At 39.0% G+C, this 13,698-nt stretch overlaps 1 protein-coding gene across 1 annotated transcript; it reads left to right on the top strand.

Annotated features, from left to right (window-relative positions):
* The first annotated feature begins 1,585 nt into the window (after positions 1-1,585).
* Positions 1,586-13,394, top strand: LOC118565388. Its single transcript, XM_036145799.1, has 3 exons — positions 1,586-3,249; positions 8,589-8,681; positions 12,352-13,394. Exons 1-3 carry the CDS (start codon positions 3,157-3,159, stop codon positions 12,775-12,777), a joined length of 612 nt encoding a protein of 203 aa, XP_036001692.1. The 5' UTR covers positions 1,586-3,156; the 3' UTR covers positions 12,778-13,394.
* Positions 13,395-13,698: the final 304 nt, after the last annotated feature.

Here is a 13,698-nt window from a genome sequence, read left to right as displayed (position 1 = left end):
ACCACCAGGAAACATTGATTTTTAGTTTGCTCAATTGTCCACGACGATTATAATTTGTGCCACTAATCAGCCTTTATAGTAAGTGTTTCGCTTTTTAAATAATGTACTACAAAAGAGCTTTTTTTAAGGGCCATACCATTGTTATCGTTCTATAAATGTTAATCTTGAATAACATGCGATTATATGTCCCTTTGTTGTTCTCGTTATACTGGCTGTTTAACTGATTTGGTAATTTGGAGTTTTGACCATAATCACCAAAATAACATCTGAATTTCAAATTAAAGGATCCCCTGTTCAAAAGCACCTAAACATCAGGTGCATAAATTATCATTATTCTGCACAATAGTATCATAATTCAACATTATAGGCTTAATAAAGCAACTATATGTCCAAATCAGCTTTAAATGGAAAAATAAACAATTCATCTGGGATTCATTTAAAATCTTGACACCCGAAATTCGGCGTTTTGACACAATTAACAATGAGGGGAGGTATTCTCAAAGCCTTTTGTTTAATTTTGATTGTCATTCAAAGCCGATGTCCCCCTCATTCCTCAAGCAGTCTCACAGCAAATGTGGCTTGAAAGTAATTGAATCTTCAGAGCAATTAAAAAGCCTCCGCAGGCAGAAGACGCGCTCATCGTAACCAGCAGCCCCGCCGCAGAGACTGATTGCTTCTCGGGGACGATTAGGTTATGCCAAGTGTTCGCAATAATGATATGCCGCATCACAAGCTGAGATTATTTATGTCACACTTCAGGTCACAATTGTTCTGGATCCCAGCTAATAAATGTTTCAGACCTTTCTACGAGGGGGCCTGACGGCGCTCTAAACCACCCGGCCATCAACACCCGATTCGCTGTTTGACATCAGCAGAGCGCATTATGTGCGTTATTCGCAAATCATCAGTAAAAAACCATTTGTCTCATTTTCTAATAATTGTCTGCTTCCTGTCATCGTGGAGTCTCTAACTTGTGTTAGATTTATATATTTGTTTTTTTTCTTCTGGCAAGAACAGCTTTATTCTAATTGCGTAGCCTCATTTTTTTTCTTATTATACAGCTGATTTAACACAGTTTAGATGCTTAATAAATGCCCCGCTTAGTGTTTCCACAAGTCATTAGGTTCCTCTTTTCAATCGCTAACCTTAATGTTTCGATTACTTTTGTAGCAGATCTTCTGTTGTTATGCAAGAATGTGATCAGGATCTTGCATATAGTCGCTTTTAAAAACGCTATAGTGGAATAGTTTATTTCTGACATAAAACATTTGAAGTCCATCCATGTTTTCACCAAGACGAAGGAGCAGCCATAAGACCTACATTTCACATTTTTCTCACCTCCTACATACAGTGTTTGATTGTGTTTGTCTACCTTTGCTGGGTTGTTTTTGTGGCTCACTGACCTTTAAAGCTAATGATGGTGTTAGCATCAATGCTAGCTTTGCTAATAGACACAAACTGCACCCTATTTGCCTCGAAGGTTAGGATAGAAAATGAGGTCACATGCAAGTAAACCGTGTTCCTGTAGTTGGAAAAGAAGGGAGATTTTCAAATAATAGTCAGTTTTCAGGCTAACTACTATTAGCTAACTACTATTAGCTACTGTTAGCTAATAGTAGTTAGCTAATAGTAGCTAATAGCTAACTACTGTTAGCTAAGAGTAATTAATAGCTAAGATTTCCTTATTTGTTCATGCAGTCAGACATGTTACATTCGCTGACATTGTCACATTTTGTAAGTTGTCTTTTGGATCAAAATACAGATTAGTCATCAATAGTATAAAAAAACACTTTTATAATTGCAACCATCACTGTATTTACGATGTTTGGCAGCCATGTTGGATTTTTAGTTTCAGGTTGGAGTGGAATCTCCTGATTTTTAAAATCAAACTTTAAACTTCTGCGCAACGTTTCAGTTGATTTTTTTCACCACGTTGGGACTCTTAAATTAAGGATTCTCAGAATCAGCTTTTTGGACATGTTTGTGCGCAGAAACAAGGAATTTGACTTTGGTTCCAGTTTGCTCTCAATGTACATCTTAAATATAAATATATAATAATTGGTGGGAAATAAAACATTTTTTGTTGCTCTCAGTTGATAATTTGTAAATATAGCTTTTCATTTTCTTTTCTTTCTTCCAACAAAATAGGCTGACAAGATTGAATTAGTACAAATATGCATGGTATTGATCTGGACACTCTGGTACTGTTAAGTGTCCATCAGAGAGACACCCTGGGAGAAGAAACTGTCTAATTTTTGCAAAAAGCAGTCGGTAGCGACAACTCAAAAATAAAAGCCTAAACAGTTTGTGTCCAGGATAAGCGGGATCTGCAAAGATATTGCCGCCCCTTTTTCTTCACCCTGGACCTTTACACGTCCTGGGTGGAGGAAGGTCAGCCCTGAAGATCCTTTCTGCAGATCCGACATACATAAAATCTATGCCAAATTTAGTTTTTCATATTACCAAACCCAATAACAATGAATAAAAAATGTCCGGCGTCTCTGTCTTTCCAGGTTCTGAGTTATTTAGCCGTAACATAAGTTATAACGTGGCTCTCGAACACAAGATCTTAACTCTCCCTAAAGTAATTTTGATGAAATTTTGTACTCTTGCTTAAACTTTCCTCACTTTCCTCCTGATATTGCATCTTAAGCTGTTCTGGTAAGAAGTAATTTCAGTCCTCCAGCTAACTGACATTTCACCTTCAACCATCCAATCTGCTGCAGCTTCGTCAGCAGATTCTTTCAGCCCCTCAGCGTTCGCTTCGCATTTTAGCAGAAAATGTAATTTCTCTAGTGTCACAGTTGTTTATGTCCCATTTGCAAAACCTCTCCTGCACAACATTTTCATTCTTTCCGCTGTCAAATCTTTGCATTTTTGTGCAAATCTTAAAAACTCAGCAGAATTGTGATTTTATTTTTTTTATTTTTTGATCAGGTGTGGCGATATTCTTCCAGGTTTGCATCATAGTTTAGGTGTGAAGTACTCCCGCAGCAACAAGGTCATGGATTGAGTGGTTTGCAAACAAATCTTTTAGTCAATTACGTGCAGATATGCGTGTGTTTCATATCGTATGTTTGCATTTGCAGAGTTGAATAATCTGACGTGGTCAATGTGCAGATCATGTCTCTGGAAAACAGGCTTTCTTGCACATAAATGGATGTTTCTGACTTTAAAGCTAATGGTGTTGCATGTTTATTACTTTCCCCCCCTCAAACATTAAGGAGCTTCAAACGGCGCCTCTTCTCGGTGAGAGATTTGTGTTCTGGCCTCCTCTGGTTCCTCCTCCTCCTCCTCTTCCTCCTCCGTTTTCTTTTTTGATATTCAGAGAGTCGTGCTGCTTCTGCGCCAGACAAGTTCCTTAGATCAACTTTGTTTCTGTGACAAACTTTCTGGTGGCCGCTTCAGAAATGTGTGTGTTCGGTATCTTTGAGACTGTTTGCGATAACATAAAGCCATTAAAGATATTGAGCACTCAATGACTCCTGCAGAGCCAAGAGAAACTGCAGCCATCAGACGTAATGATCGAGCAGATGTTGATTGAAGACCTAATTTGACTTAAAGTCGATGAATTACTTCAAGCAGATCTGGCACCGAGACTTGAAACAAAGTGTCTCTGTTATCCTTATAGACTTGTCAGGATTCATGTGACTGGCCTGCAGCTGTGGCATCATCTCTTATTTACAACGTTGCTGCATAATGTGGCATGGAAATTAGGATGTACACGTAACCAGCAGTGAGGGATAGAAAACAAAGTTGGAAATCGATGTAAAATGAATTATTAAATATTTAACGATTGCGAGGAGTTTATGCATCTCTGTCTTAATGGGTTGAGACAAACAGGGAGGTCGATTGGCTTCTATCAAAGAAAACCGTCGCTTCCTCGGGTCCAGAGACCTGTGTTTGGTAGTGGGTTGGATGCAGTTAATCTTTTATTTATTTTTAAATTGTAATTGACTGGGAAGGTCAGTTGACAACGAGTTCTCCTTACAACCACGGCCTGGCCAAGAGGGCAGATACAAAGTGAGAATAAAAGAACCTGATGCATAAAAATAATATTCTGGTGCAGGACTTTATCCAAATGACATAATTTTATTTTCAGTAACAATAAAAAAATTGGGGAAAAGGTCAATTATGAAAGTTGTTACACTAGTTTTCTGTCCCAAAATAAGCCAAAACCTCTCTGGATTATTTTTTATCGGAGTTCCTTTAAAATGACCTGCAGTATGAAGGAAAAATTGTGATTAATAAATGTTTAAAATCATTATGAAAATACAAACAAAAAGACAAAACACAATGTAAAATCTAATTCTGATAAGATAATGTGATAGTTAACAAATTAAATATCTTCTTCTCTTAAATTGTTAGTCCAGCTGATGGCAGGTATGAAGGCAAAGCAGAAGAGCTAAACAAATAAAAGCATTATTGTATTATTTTCAGCAAGTTTTTCTCTTATTTTAAGTTAAATAAATGTTTAGTAGATTAGTATACTTCATTTAATATAACAGTTTTAGGTGTTCAGCACATGTCCAGACCAGGGAAGGGAGGAAACTAAACAGGTTTGAAATAAAAAACACACTAATGCAGATGTGCATCAGAATCGTTCTGTATGCACTCTGTACGTACAAAATTACAATAAAGTTGTCTAAGTCTAAGTCTAAATCTAAGCGAGTAAATGCATCATTTTGGGAAGAAGTTTCTGCATCTAGGTGGAATGAAGACAAGCAGGAAAGAGGTGTACATAACATAACAGCCCAGAGCCAAGGTTTGCAAGTTGCCAGGTTGAGTTTGGGGCCGTGTGCAAGAAATAAATGAATAACAGCAAAGCACCAGATAGGATTGTGTGAGAAATGTCAGTGAAAAATTTTCTTATTAGTTTTTAGAAACACAAAACCTCCGGGGAGAGGATGAGAAATAAGACGAGGGCGGCAGGAATTCACTCTGAAAGGTTATTAGAGCGCCGCAGAGGGAGCTGTTGAATATCTGATGGGGCGGCGGGGTTTTTAGGGGATATAACGCACAGCCGGGGCTGGAGATCGAGCAACTTAATGACATTCTGTATGTTCTAGTTGTTTTGTTTAGGAAGGGAGACCCTTTTAGGTGTGAACACAGTTTCTGAACCACGCTGTGGACCAGAAGGTGTTGGTAATACTCCGTTCAGCCGGACGCACACCCTGTTTGTGCTGAAATGTTCATTTCTAGACAAATTTAGATTTCTGGTCCCTCTAAAAAGAACCATCAGTCAAATATATATAAATATTTACACGTCTCCAGACTGTGAAAATGTCAGGAGGTCTAGCTTCAGCTGTAAAGTGAAGTTTCACTCAGTCACGGGGCTGAAAACACGCGCCTCTCGCTGAGCATCACAGGAATCTCTATTTCACTCGTTCAGATTTTCTTTCCCTCTCTGCTGAATTAAAAACCAACAACCTGTTTATTTTCATGAACCGTCATCACAAGCGTTTCCAGTAAAGCTTCAGGGCCAGATTAAAGATCTCGTTGGGCTGACTTAGTGCTCCTTTTGCACACATTTCTATCCTCGGTGTGTTATTGTAAAAGGTAAATCATGATGTAAATGTTTGTGTGTGTGAGAACATGCGCCGGTTTCTGTGCCGTGAAGCTAATTTAACAGAAAATAAGTCTGTTAGTTTTTTTTTCTGTGTTTGTTTGTCGTGTTCATGTTGTGCCGTTATTAAATGTTGGGAAGTAATAAAGTAAAGCCTGCTGCTTTAACACTTATTGCTACAGTCTCACTTGTCAGGAAAATTAGAGTTAACGATCGGCCTGCCAGGAGTTTTGATCTTATTCAAAAGCAGATTTTGTGAATTTTGCCTCAGCTGATTTGTTTTACTGATTTGTATTCCTGCCGTATCGTTTAAAAGCCGGTGAAATTTGTCGTCTGTATTTAACTCTTTAACTCTGTATTTAACAGCTTTTACAGCGCCCAGGGACCAATCTGGAGCTTGTTTAGGGACCCATGGTGGCAGTCTTTGGGATTTGAACCGGAAACTTGCAGTCTTCTCAGAACGCAAGTGTGGTTCTTTAACCACTGGGCCACCACTACCCCATAGTACACCAAAGTAATATAAAGTAACTGAATAAATAAGGAAAAAAAACATAGTTTATCATCACTGCCAAATATCGAAATCATCGTTAAGACCTAAAATCTTAAAGTGTTTGTGTTTTCAACCAAAACAAAAATCATTTTACTGTTTTAAAGCTTTAAATCATTACGCATTTCCATTATTGCAGACTTAGCCCTGTAACGAGCCATGCATTCAGGCGAGTTGCGTCCATGAGCTGCAGGAGAGTAGCTCTCCAGGACGGGACGTCTCTGTCCAAAGATTTATAGGATCCTTCAGAATCCCTTAAAGCAGTGAATCTCCACACTTATCTGAAGTTTCTAGATGTGTCTCTGCTCCACACGCCTGAATCAAGCCTTCATTCGCTCCTCAGCAGCCATCAACGGCTGCAGAAGCTCGTTAATCAGCCGTTCATTAAAACCAGGCGTGAGTCAGCAGGAAACCACCAGAAACAAGCAGGACAGCGACTTCTGGGGACCAGGATTGAGAAACGATGCCTTAAATTACACGCAAACATTTAGAAAGCTTAGAAACACTGCTGTTAATGTCAGGTGTTCAAATAAGAGAATATTTATTTACTAATTGATACATTTTTCCTGTTTTTTTTTTAATGTTGTAACTGTTAAAGCTGCAGGTTTTTCCTCTTTTCTTATATGCGTCTGTGTTCATCGTTCATGTGTGTTTGTGACTTCCTGTTTTCCTTGAATCTCGTAACGTTTGTTATTATGACAGCTGATTATTTGTTGCATTGTGATGGTGGAGGTTGAGACGATGGACGACGCGCTCTTATAGATCCTAGAACAGGGACAACACACACTGACCAAAGTCAAGTCTCTATAAGACGGAGAAATCTCAGGCTGTGTTAGACCTCGAGAGAAGTAAAATCTGACGCGTTGATCAACGGCGGGTTCTCCACGATCTGACATGTTCAGCTTGATCCTGTTCTAGTAAGGCTTTAAGCAGAATGAGAAACTAAACATAAGCATTAAAAAGAAGAAAAAAAACTAGAGATAATCATGTCATTATCCAGAGAAGACAATGGAAAATAAAACATTTGAATATGTCCACTCTCGGCTTCCGTACTTTTTGAGATCTCGTTCGTTTTAAAATTTCAATATCTTGCCCCGCCCTAACTGTGATGAACCTAATTTTTGGATAATAAGTTTAATTTCATGAGTCACAGTGAGGCTGAGTTCCTGTCAGAACGCACTTAAACCTCTCTGACAGCATGAATCTGGCTTAAGAGATCTCAAACAACAGATGAGAAAATAAGTCGGTGACGTAGTCAGTCCTGTAAGGCTAAGGTTTTGGAACACCAGCAAAACACAGAGAGAAATTCATCCATAAATGGAGAAAACCTGAAATAGTGGAGAATTTTTTTGCACTTTTTGAATTGAGAAAGCTTCCTGGAGAGGAAGCGAAACGTCTTCAACTACGGAAAACAAGTCCAGTTGCTTTGTTTTTTACTTTTTTTTGGAATGACCATGACCTGGATGACTGAGAACCTTCACCAGCAATAGTGGAGAACGTTCTGAGGAGTCAACGGCTCATCTCGGAGGTCACGGAAAAAAACAGCTAAAGAACCACAGATTTTGTTCACAGCTGAGTTCACGGCTCAAAAACTAGGGGAAAAAAAAGGCCTCCGTGAGAAATTTCTGAGTCTAAAACTGCTGCAGACCCAAAAAGACATTTTAACGACCCCAAAGAGAAATTATTCTGTGGACCGACAAGACAAACGTGGAATTTTCTAGCATAAAACTAACATCTCTGAAACCGGCCGTCCTACAGACAGTCCAGCACGGTGGTGGCAGTGTGATGGTCTGGTGCTGCGCTGCTGCTTCAGCGCCGTGGGAACTCGCTGATGGTGCCATAAGCTCTAGTCTGAAGGAGAACGTTGGGTCGGTGCGTGGCAATTATATAAAGAACACCAGCAAGTGCGCTTTTTAAATTCCTCATTGTTCTGGAGTGGCCTAGTCAAAGTCCAGGCCTAAATTGGGTTGAAATATCGTGGCTTCTTCTGTAAAAGTGGGACAAAGTCCTTTCACGGCGACCTAAACGACTCGTCAGCAGCTATAATGCGGTTATTAGACTCAGGAGGCGATTATGTTGCCAGGTTTGTTCTCTTGATGAGCAGAATCCTTTGAAAGCTGCTTCTTGTTTTTACTTTTACTTTTACTTCCATCTGGTTTCAATCTTACTTTAATGTTTCAGAACAAATATTTGAGTTTTGTTTCCTCCTGGCGAGAGCGAACATCTCTGAAGCAGGGCAGCCTCCTCTCAGCCTCCTCTCAGCCTCCACAGATCTCTGTGAGCTGGATGTGGTCGGTGTGTGGGTGTTCTCCGTGTTCTCTGTGTTCTCCGTGTTCTCCGTGTTCTCCATGTTCTCCGTGTTCTCCGTGTTCTTTGATGACCGGCTGTGACTGAAACCCTCAGCTGTTGGGATGCTACGCTGCCGTGGAGTGGAACCCACTCATGCTGTGGGGATGTGTGTGTTTGTGGGTGCAGGTGGTCCATGACGCGTACATCAGGTTCACCGAGGAGTCGCTGGCGCAGTCGGTGTGTGACCAGCCGTCAGAGGCCACCGAGGTCACCATCAAGGTAAGAGAAAAAATAATATAAAGCTTTAGATTGACGGTAAAAGAAACGTTTGATGGTCTGTGAATGTTTGCTGTTTATTATGTTTTACATTTCTGCCGCTTTAAGGTTTTCTTCTTGGATTATTTTTGACATTTTCTTCTGTAAAACGTTCTTTTTCAAACTTAGAACCAATTCTTTGCAGTTTTTCTGTTTTTCTGTCCATCCATCTTTATTTTCCATTAACTTTCCTACAAACTTCTTGGTTTTGTTTCTCTTTCTTTTACTCTTTTTTAATCGTCTCTTTTTTTAAGACTTTCCAGTTAGATGATTGTTGGTTTTTATGTGGTTTGGCTTTCCTGTCCTAGTCCTAGTTTAGTTTTTACTAGTTAGTCATTTGGTTGATAAGGACCTTTGTTGTTTATTTGTTTCATGTTTATTTCACTCGTTTGGTTTATTGTACAATATTTTATCTATTTTTTAGCAGCAGTTAATAATTTTTTTTATTCATTTATTAGTTTTCTTTAGAGGTGCTTGATAAATTTTCTTTTTTCTTTTTATTGCTAACCGGTCAATTCCAATGAGTGCTGCTGTCAAAGTCACATCTCCACTGTATGATAATAAATAAATACATTTCTATGATAAAAAATCAATATGTTTCTATGACAATAAAGCAATAAGTTTTTATGATGAAAAATCAATGTTTCTATGATAATAAATCAATAATTTTTTATTAGATCACTTTAATCAGTTTCTGTCTTTGTGTGAAGATTAATTTAACTTTATTGTTAATGTTTTGCCCAGTAGCACTAGTATCACCCTCTTTACACACCCATTCAATATATTATAATTAATAAAAAATTAATTTATTTGAGTAACTTCACTAAATGAGGTGTTACATAGACTGATTAAACATAGACTGATATTTTCAAGCCTTTATTTATGCTAATTATGATGATTTTATGCTTACAGCTGATGAAAACTTAGATTACTACATCAGACAAATAATCATTTTTAATATATTAAAGTGGAAAACTATGTTTAAGACCTAATTATGGGTTATTAATTTAAAAAAATTCTAAGCGAGCCTCTCTGGAACAACTATCATTTTATTGAACATAAAGATTTAAGGTGACCAAACATCTTCCTCGCCACAGAGAGTCATCTCTCTCCATCTAACTCTGATCTTCTGCATCTTCTTCTCTCACACCAACAACCTTCACGTCCTCTAGGCCTCCCGCCTAAATAATCACATTTTTATCGCACAAAACTTTAATCCCAAACTTTTAAAGCTGCAAAATTAGGGAGTAAATGCATATGAATGTCAGCGCCTCGTAACCGCAGCATGAAACGATCTGATTCTAAATTACCTTTATGTGCGTCGTTATATTAATGTGTTGCAGGTGTTTTGTTTTAGTCTAATCTTTAAGCTTAATAATGTGAGAACAAACCTAAACGGTCAATTAAAAGCGGCTAACAGCCCAAACTGAACATGTGTCTAAACGTAACCGTCCGTGACATGAAGGCAGTAAAACTGAATAAAATACCGCCGCATTTATTTCTAATTGTGCACCGAGGTTAATGAAATTATTAAAGAATGTTTCTCTTTTGTTTTTGAGTAGATGTTTTAGAAAATTTAAAAGCACAGTGAGGAATTGTTAGTCTGTCTCACTAGCTTCTTTAAACTTAAATTGTAGGAAAAGCTTGAAAATCTGTAAAAGCATACACAAAGAGAAATGTCCTCTAAATAATTATTAACATTAAGGATCACATGACACCGGATGTTGAGCTAATGGAGCAATATTTATCATAAATAAGTTATTATACCAAAGTATAAGTGTTTAAATGATTATTTCTATCATTAAAGTTGTGTTTTATGATGAGAAGCGGCTGCTGCTGAGTTTCTCAGAGGTGCGTCCTCCTGAAGTATATCAATTAAAATCCAATAAAAGGCCGGAGCGTCAGGAATGGTCACTGGGATTAGTCAGCAGAAACCGCCGGCAACAAAATGCCACCAAAGTGCCGATCGTAATTAAAAAGCAATCAACCTCAGACGCTGCTCTCAGCAGTGAAGTGGATTAAAGTTTATAGCAGGGACCTTTTGTGGGGCTGAAGGAGGCGCGGCGAGCGGGGAGCGGTCAGGGTTCAGGGAGCTTTCTGCGTCGGCTGATTGGAGTCACCGTGCTCCATCTTTGAGGATCAGACGGAAACTACAGTTTCTTCCTCTGATTCTGGTTCACTTATGAATCACAAATCGCCTCAGTGACTGTTTTACGCTTCAACTTATTTACATTTAGCAGGACATGTTAGAGGGAGGATCGTTCCTGAAAGGGGAAAAAAACATTTTTATGCTGATTTAATATGAGATTTTCTTCACTAAACTGTTTTTCTGTTTGATTTACATGACTAAGTTTGACCTGTCCAGAAGTCCAGATGTTTACATACCCTGAATAGAAAAGACACATTTTCTTTCCTTCTATGTCTGAAAAAAAAAACTAAACTTGTTTGAAGATTTTGTGAGATTCCCGAATGAAATGAAAGAGAACAATTTTCTTATTTAACTTTTTTTCAGATTCTGAATATATATTCTGAATATAATATAATATGATTCCAGCAGTCAAAGAAGAAACAACACATTTGTGTAAATTTAGTTTTTTTTAATCCTTTATTTCTCCCTACACTCTGGTTTTTTTTCTTTTTTTTCTTTCTTTTTTTCCCTTTTCTCCCTTTTTTTCCCCTTTTTTCTCTTTTCTTTTTTCTCCATTTTCCCCCTTTTTCCCTTTTTTCTTTTTTCCCTTTTTTTCTTTTTTTCTCCCTTTTTTTCCTTTTTTTTCTTTTCTCTCTTTTTCTCCATTTTTTTCCTTTTTTTCCCCTCCACTCTAGTTTTTCATGAAGATATCGACCCTGGAGGTGTGAGTTTGTGTAAACCTGTAATTTCACTGAACCAAGCATTGATTTACTGCTTTTTCTCACATGATAGGATGGTGGTTAACCCTGGTATTACTTTTAATTTGAGGGAACAAATTGTTATGGATGATAATTTTATATCTTTAAAAAAACGAGATTTAGAAACACAGTAAAAGAACGTAGCGTTACAGGGAAAGGTGTACAATTATGGAATAATATCAACAAAGAAATTAAAGAAACAAGGCCACTTAAAGTATTTAAAAAAATAATAAATTAAATTAAGTGTATTGAGTAAATATGAAATTATGGAATAATTAAATGGTTTGTGACCAAGTTGATGATCAATAATAATAATATTATATTATTAAGAGAAATTTAGCATTTTAGCATTTGATTCTTTTCTATATAATGTTCCTTGAAGAGGAAATATTTTTGTGTTTTACATGTTTTCTTTTGTTTATGTGTAAAGAACTATGAGTTGAGTTTGAATTATGCTACATAATATTTTTTGAATACTGTAAAATGTAATTACAGCTAATATGGATAACTGAGACAAGATGGATGGAAATACTGTAAAAAAAGATGAAGTAACAGAACTGATGCACAATTATTGTAAGATAAGGGTCAGACACTGTAAGATTGCTCCTTTTCATTCACAATGCATCGATTTGCTAGTGTTGCGTGTATGAATTCTAAAGTTATTTTTGAATGGAATAAAAAAATAAATATTGGTTGTATTGGTTTTTATCCCCTCTTAATACTTTCTTCTTCTTCTTCTTCCTCACAGGGCCTGGAGGTGTCCAAACCAGGCCGCTACCAGACGCTCCCCTCGGACAGCTTTCTGGAAATGAGTGACTCTGGCGTGGAGTTCACCCACTCTGGCCTCCACCTGGACAGCGACACCGAGGCCGTGATGACCTACGCCTCCCACAAGCCCCTCCTGAACGCCGCCTCGCCGCCCGCCGTCACAGAAGCCGTGCTCTCCGACAGCCTGGAGGCCCACGCCGCCCCCGACGGAGACCTCAGCGCCGTGCGAACCCCGGACTCTGTCATGAGCGCCAGCCCCGCCTCCAACCCTCGCTCGGCCTCGGCCGCCACCCCCGACGGCAGCCTGCAAGGCGCCGCGTCCCCGGCCACGCCCTCCAGGGGCTCCGCGGAGACCGACCCGGCCCAGACGGAGGCGGAGGGAGAGGAGGCCGCCCAGAAGGAGTAACCAGGAAGTACCAGAGCGCCTCCGGAAGCTTTAAACGATCTAAACACGGACGAATCCTTTATCCGTCCTCCTGAAACATCAAATATAAAATATACAGAGGATGGCCGTAGATGTGCACAACACACACGTCAAATTCACAAATGCACAAAAAAATAAGAAAAAGAAAACACCAACATGGCCGCCTATCAAAAGAACAAAGCAATCCAGTGCATGAAGTTCAGGAAGAGATAAAAGAAAAAGTCTTAGGGTCAGATCTAGACCGTTAGCGTAGACCACATGCATGCGTTAGGAAATAAAAACACTCCCCGCACTTCTATCCAATCCTTTGCGTTCATGTCAAACCGGTTCAGTAACAGGAAAACGACAAGCGTCTGAGGCTACCGTCAGCTTTCAGTGAATCCTAGCTCCAAACGGCAAAGAGTTTTTCCTCTGAAGCAGCTTTGTCTGCCGCCTCAGAGAATCACGCCGATGATTGCATTTCAAGGCCGCTCCCACTCGCTCTGTTATTAACAGGACAAGCATGTCAGAGAAACATCCCCGCATCTCCGCTCGAAACTGCTGCTTTCAGCATCCGCTCGCCGGGATTAGCTACTCGAGGTGTTATTTCTGGAAAAAAAGAAAAAAGGAGAGGAGAGAAGAGACACCCTGCGAGATGAAACCGGTTCAAGTAGACTGAGCAGCAACACCTCTCTGCCGCTTGTTTCAAATATTGAGTGTCAAATCGGCAACATTTGAAGGATTCGTCTGGAGAAGCCTGTCAAGACGTCCGCTTTATCTCACTCAACACCTTGTCAGAAGCATCTTCATCCCCTGTTTTTGTTTTTTTTCCGGCTCCTGCTGGAGTTTGCATTCGCCCGGTTCTGGGAAAGGGAAAATTCAGGAAAAAAAACAAAACCCAGAGTGACATTTCTGTGACTTTCG

The sequence above is a fragment of the Fundulus heteroclitus genome, chromosome 13 (assembly GCF_011125445.2).
Source record: "Fundulus heteroclitus isolate FHET01 chromosome 13, MU-UCD_Fhet_4.1, whole genome shotgun sequence".
NCBI classification, from domain to species: domain Eukaryota; kingdom Metazoa; phylum Chordata; class Actinopteri; order Cyprinodontiformes; family Fundulidae; genus Fundulus; species Fundulus heteroclitus.
Note: the sequence above shows the minus strand (reverse complement) of the source record. Positions and strands in the feature narration are given on the sequence as shown.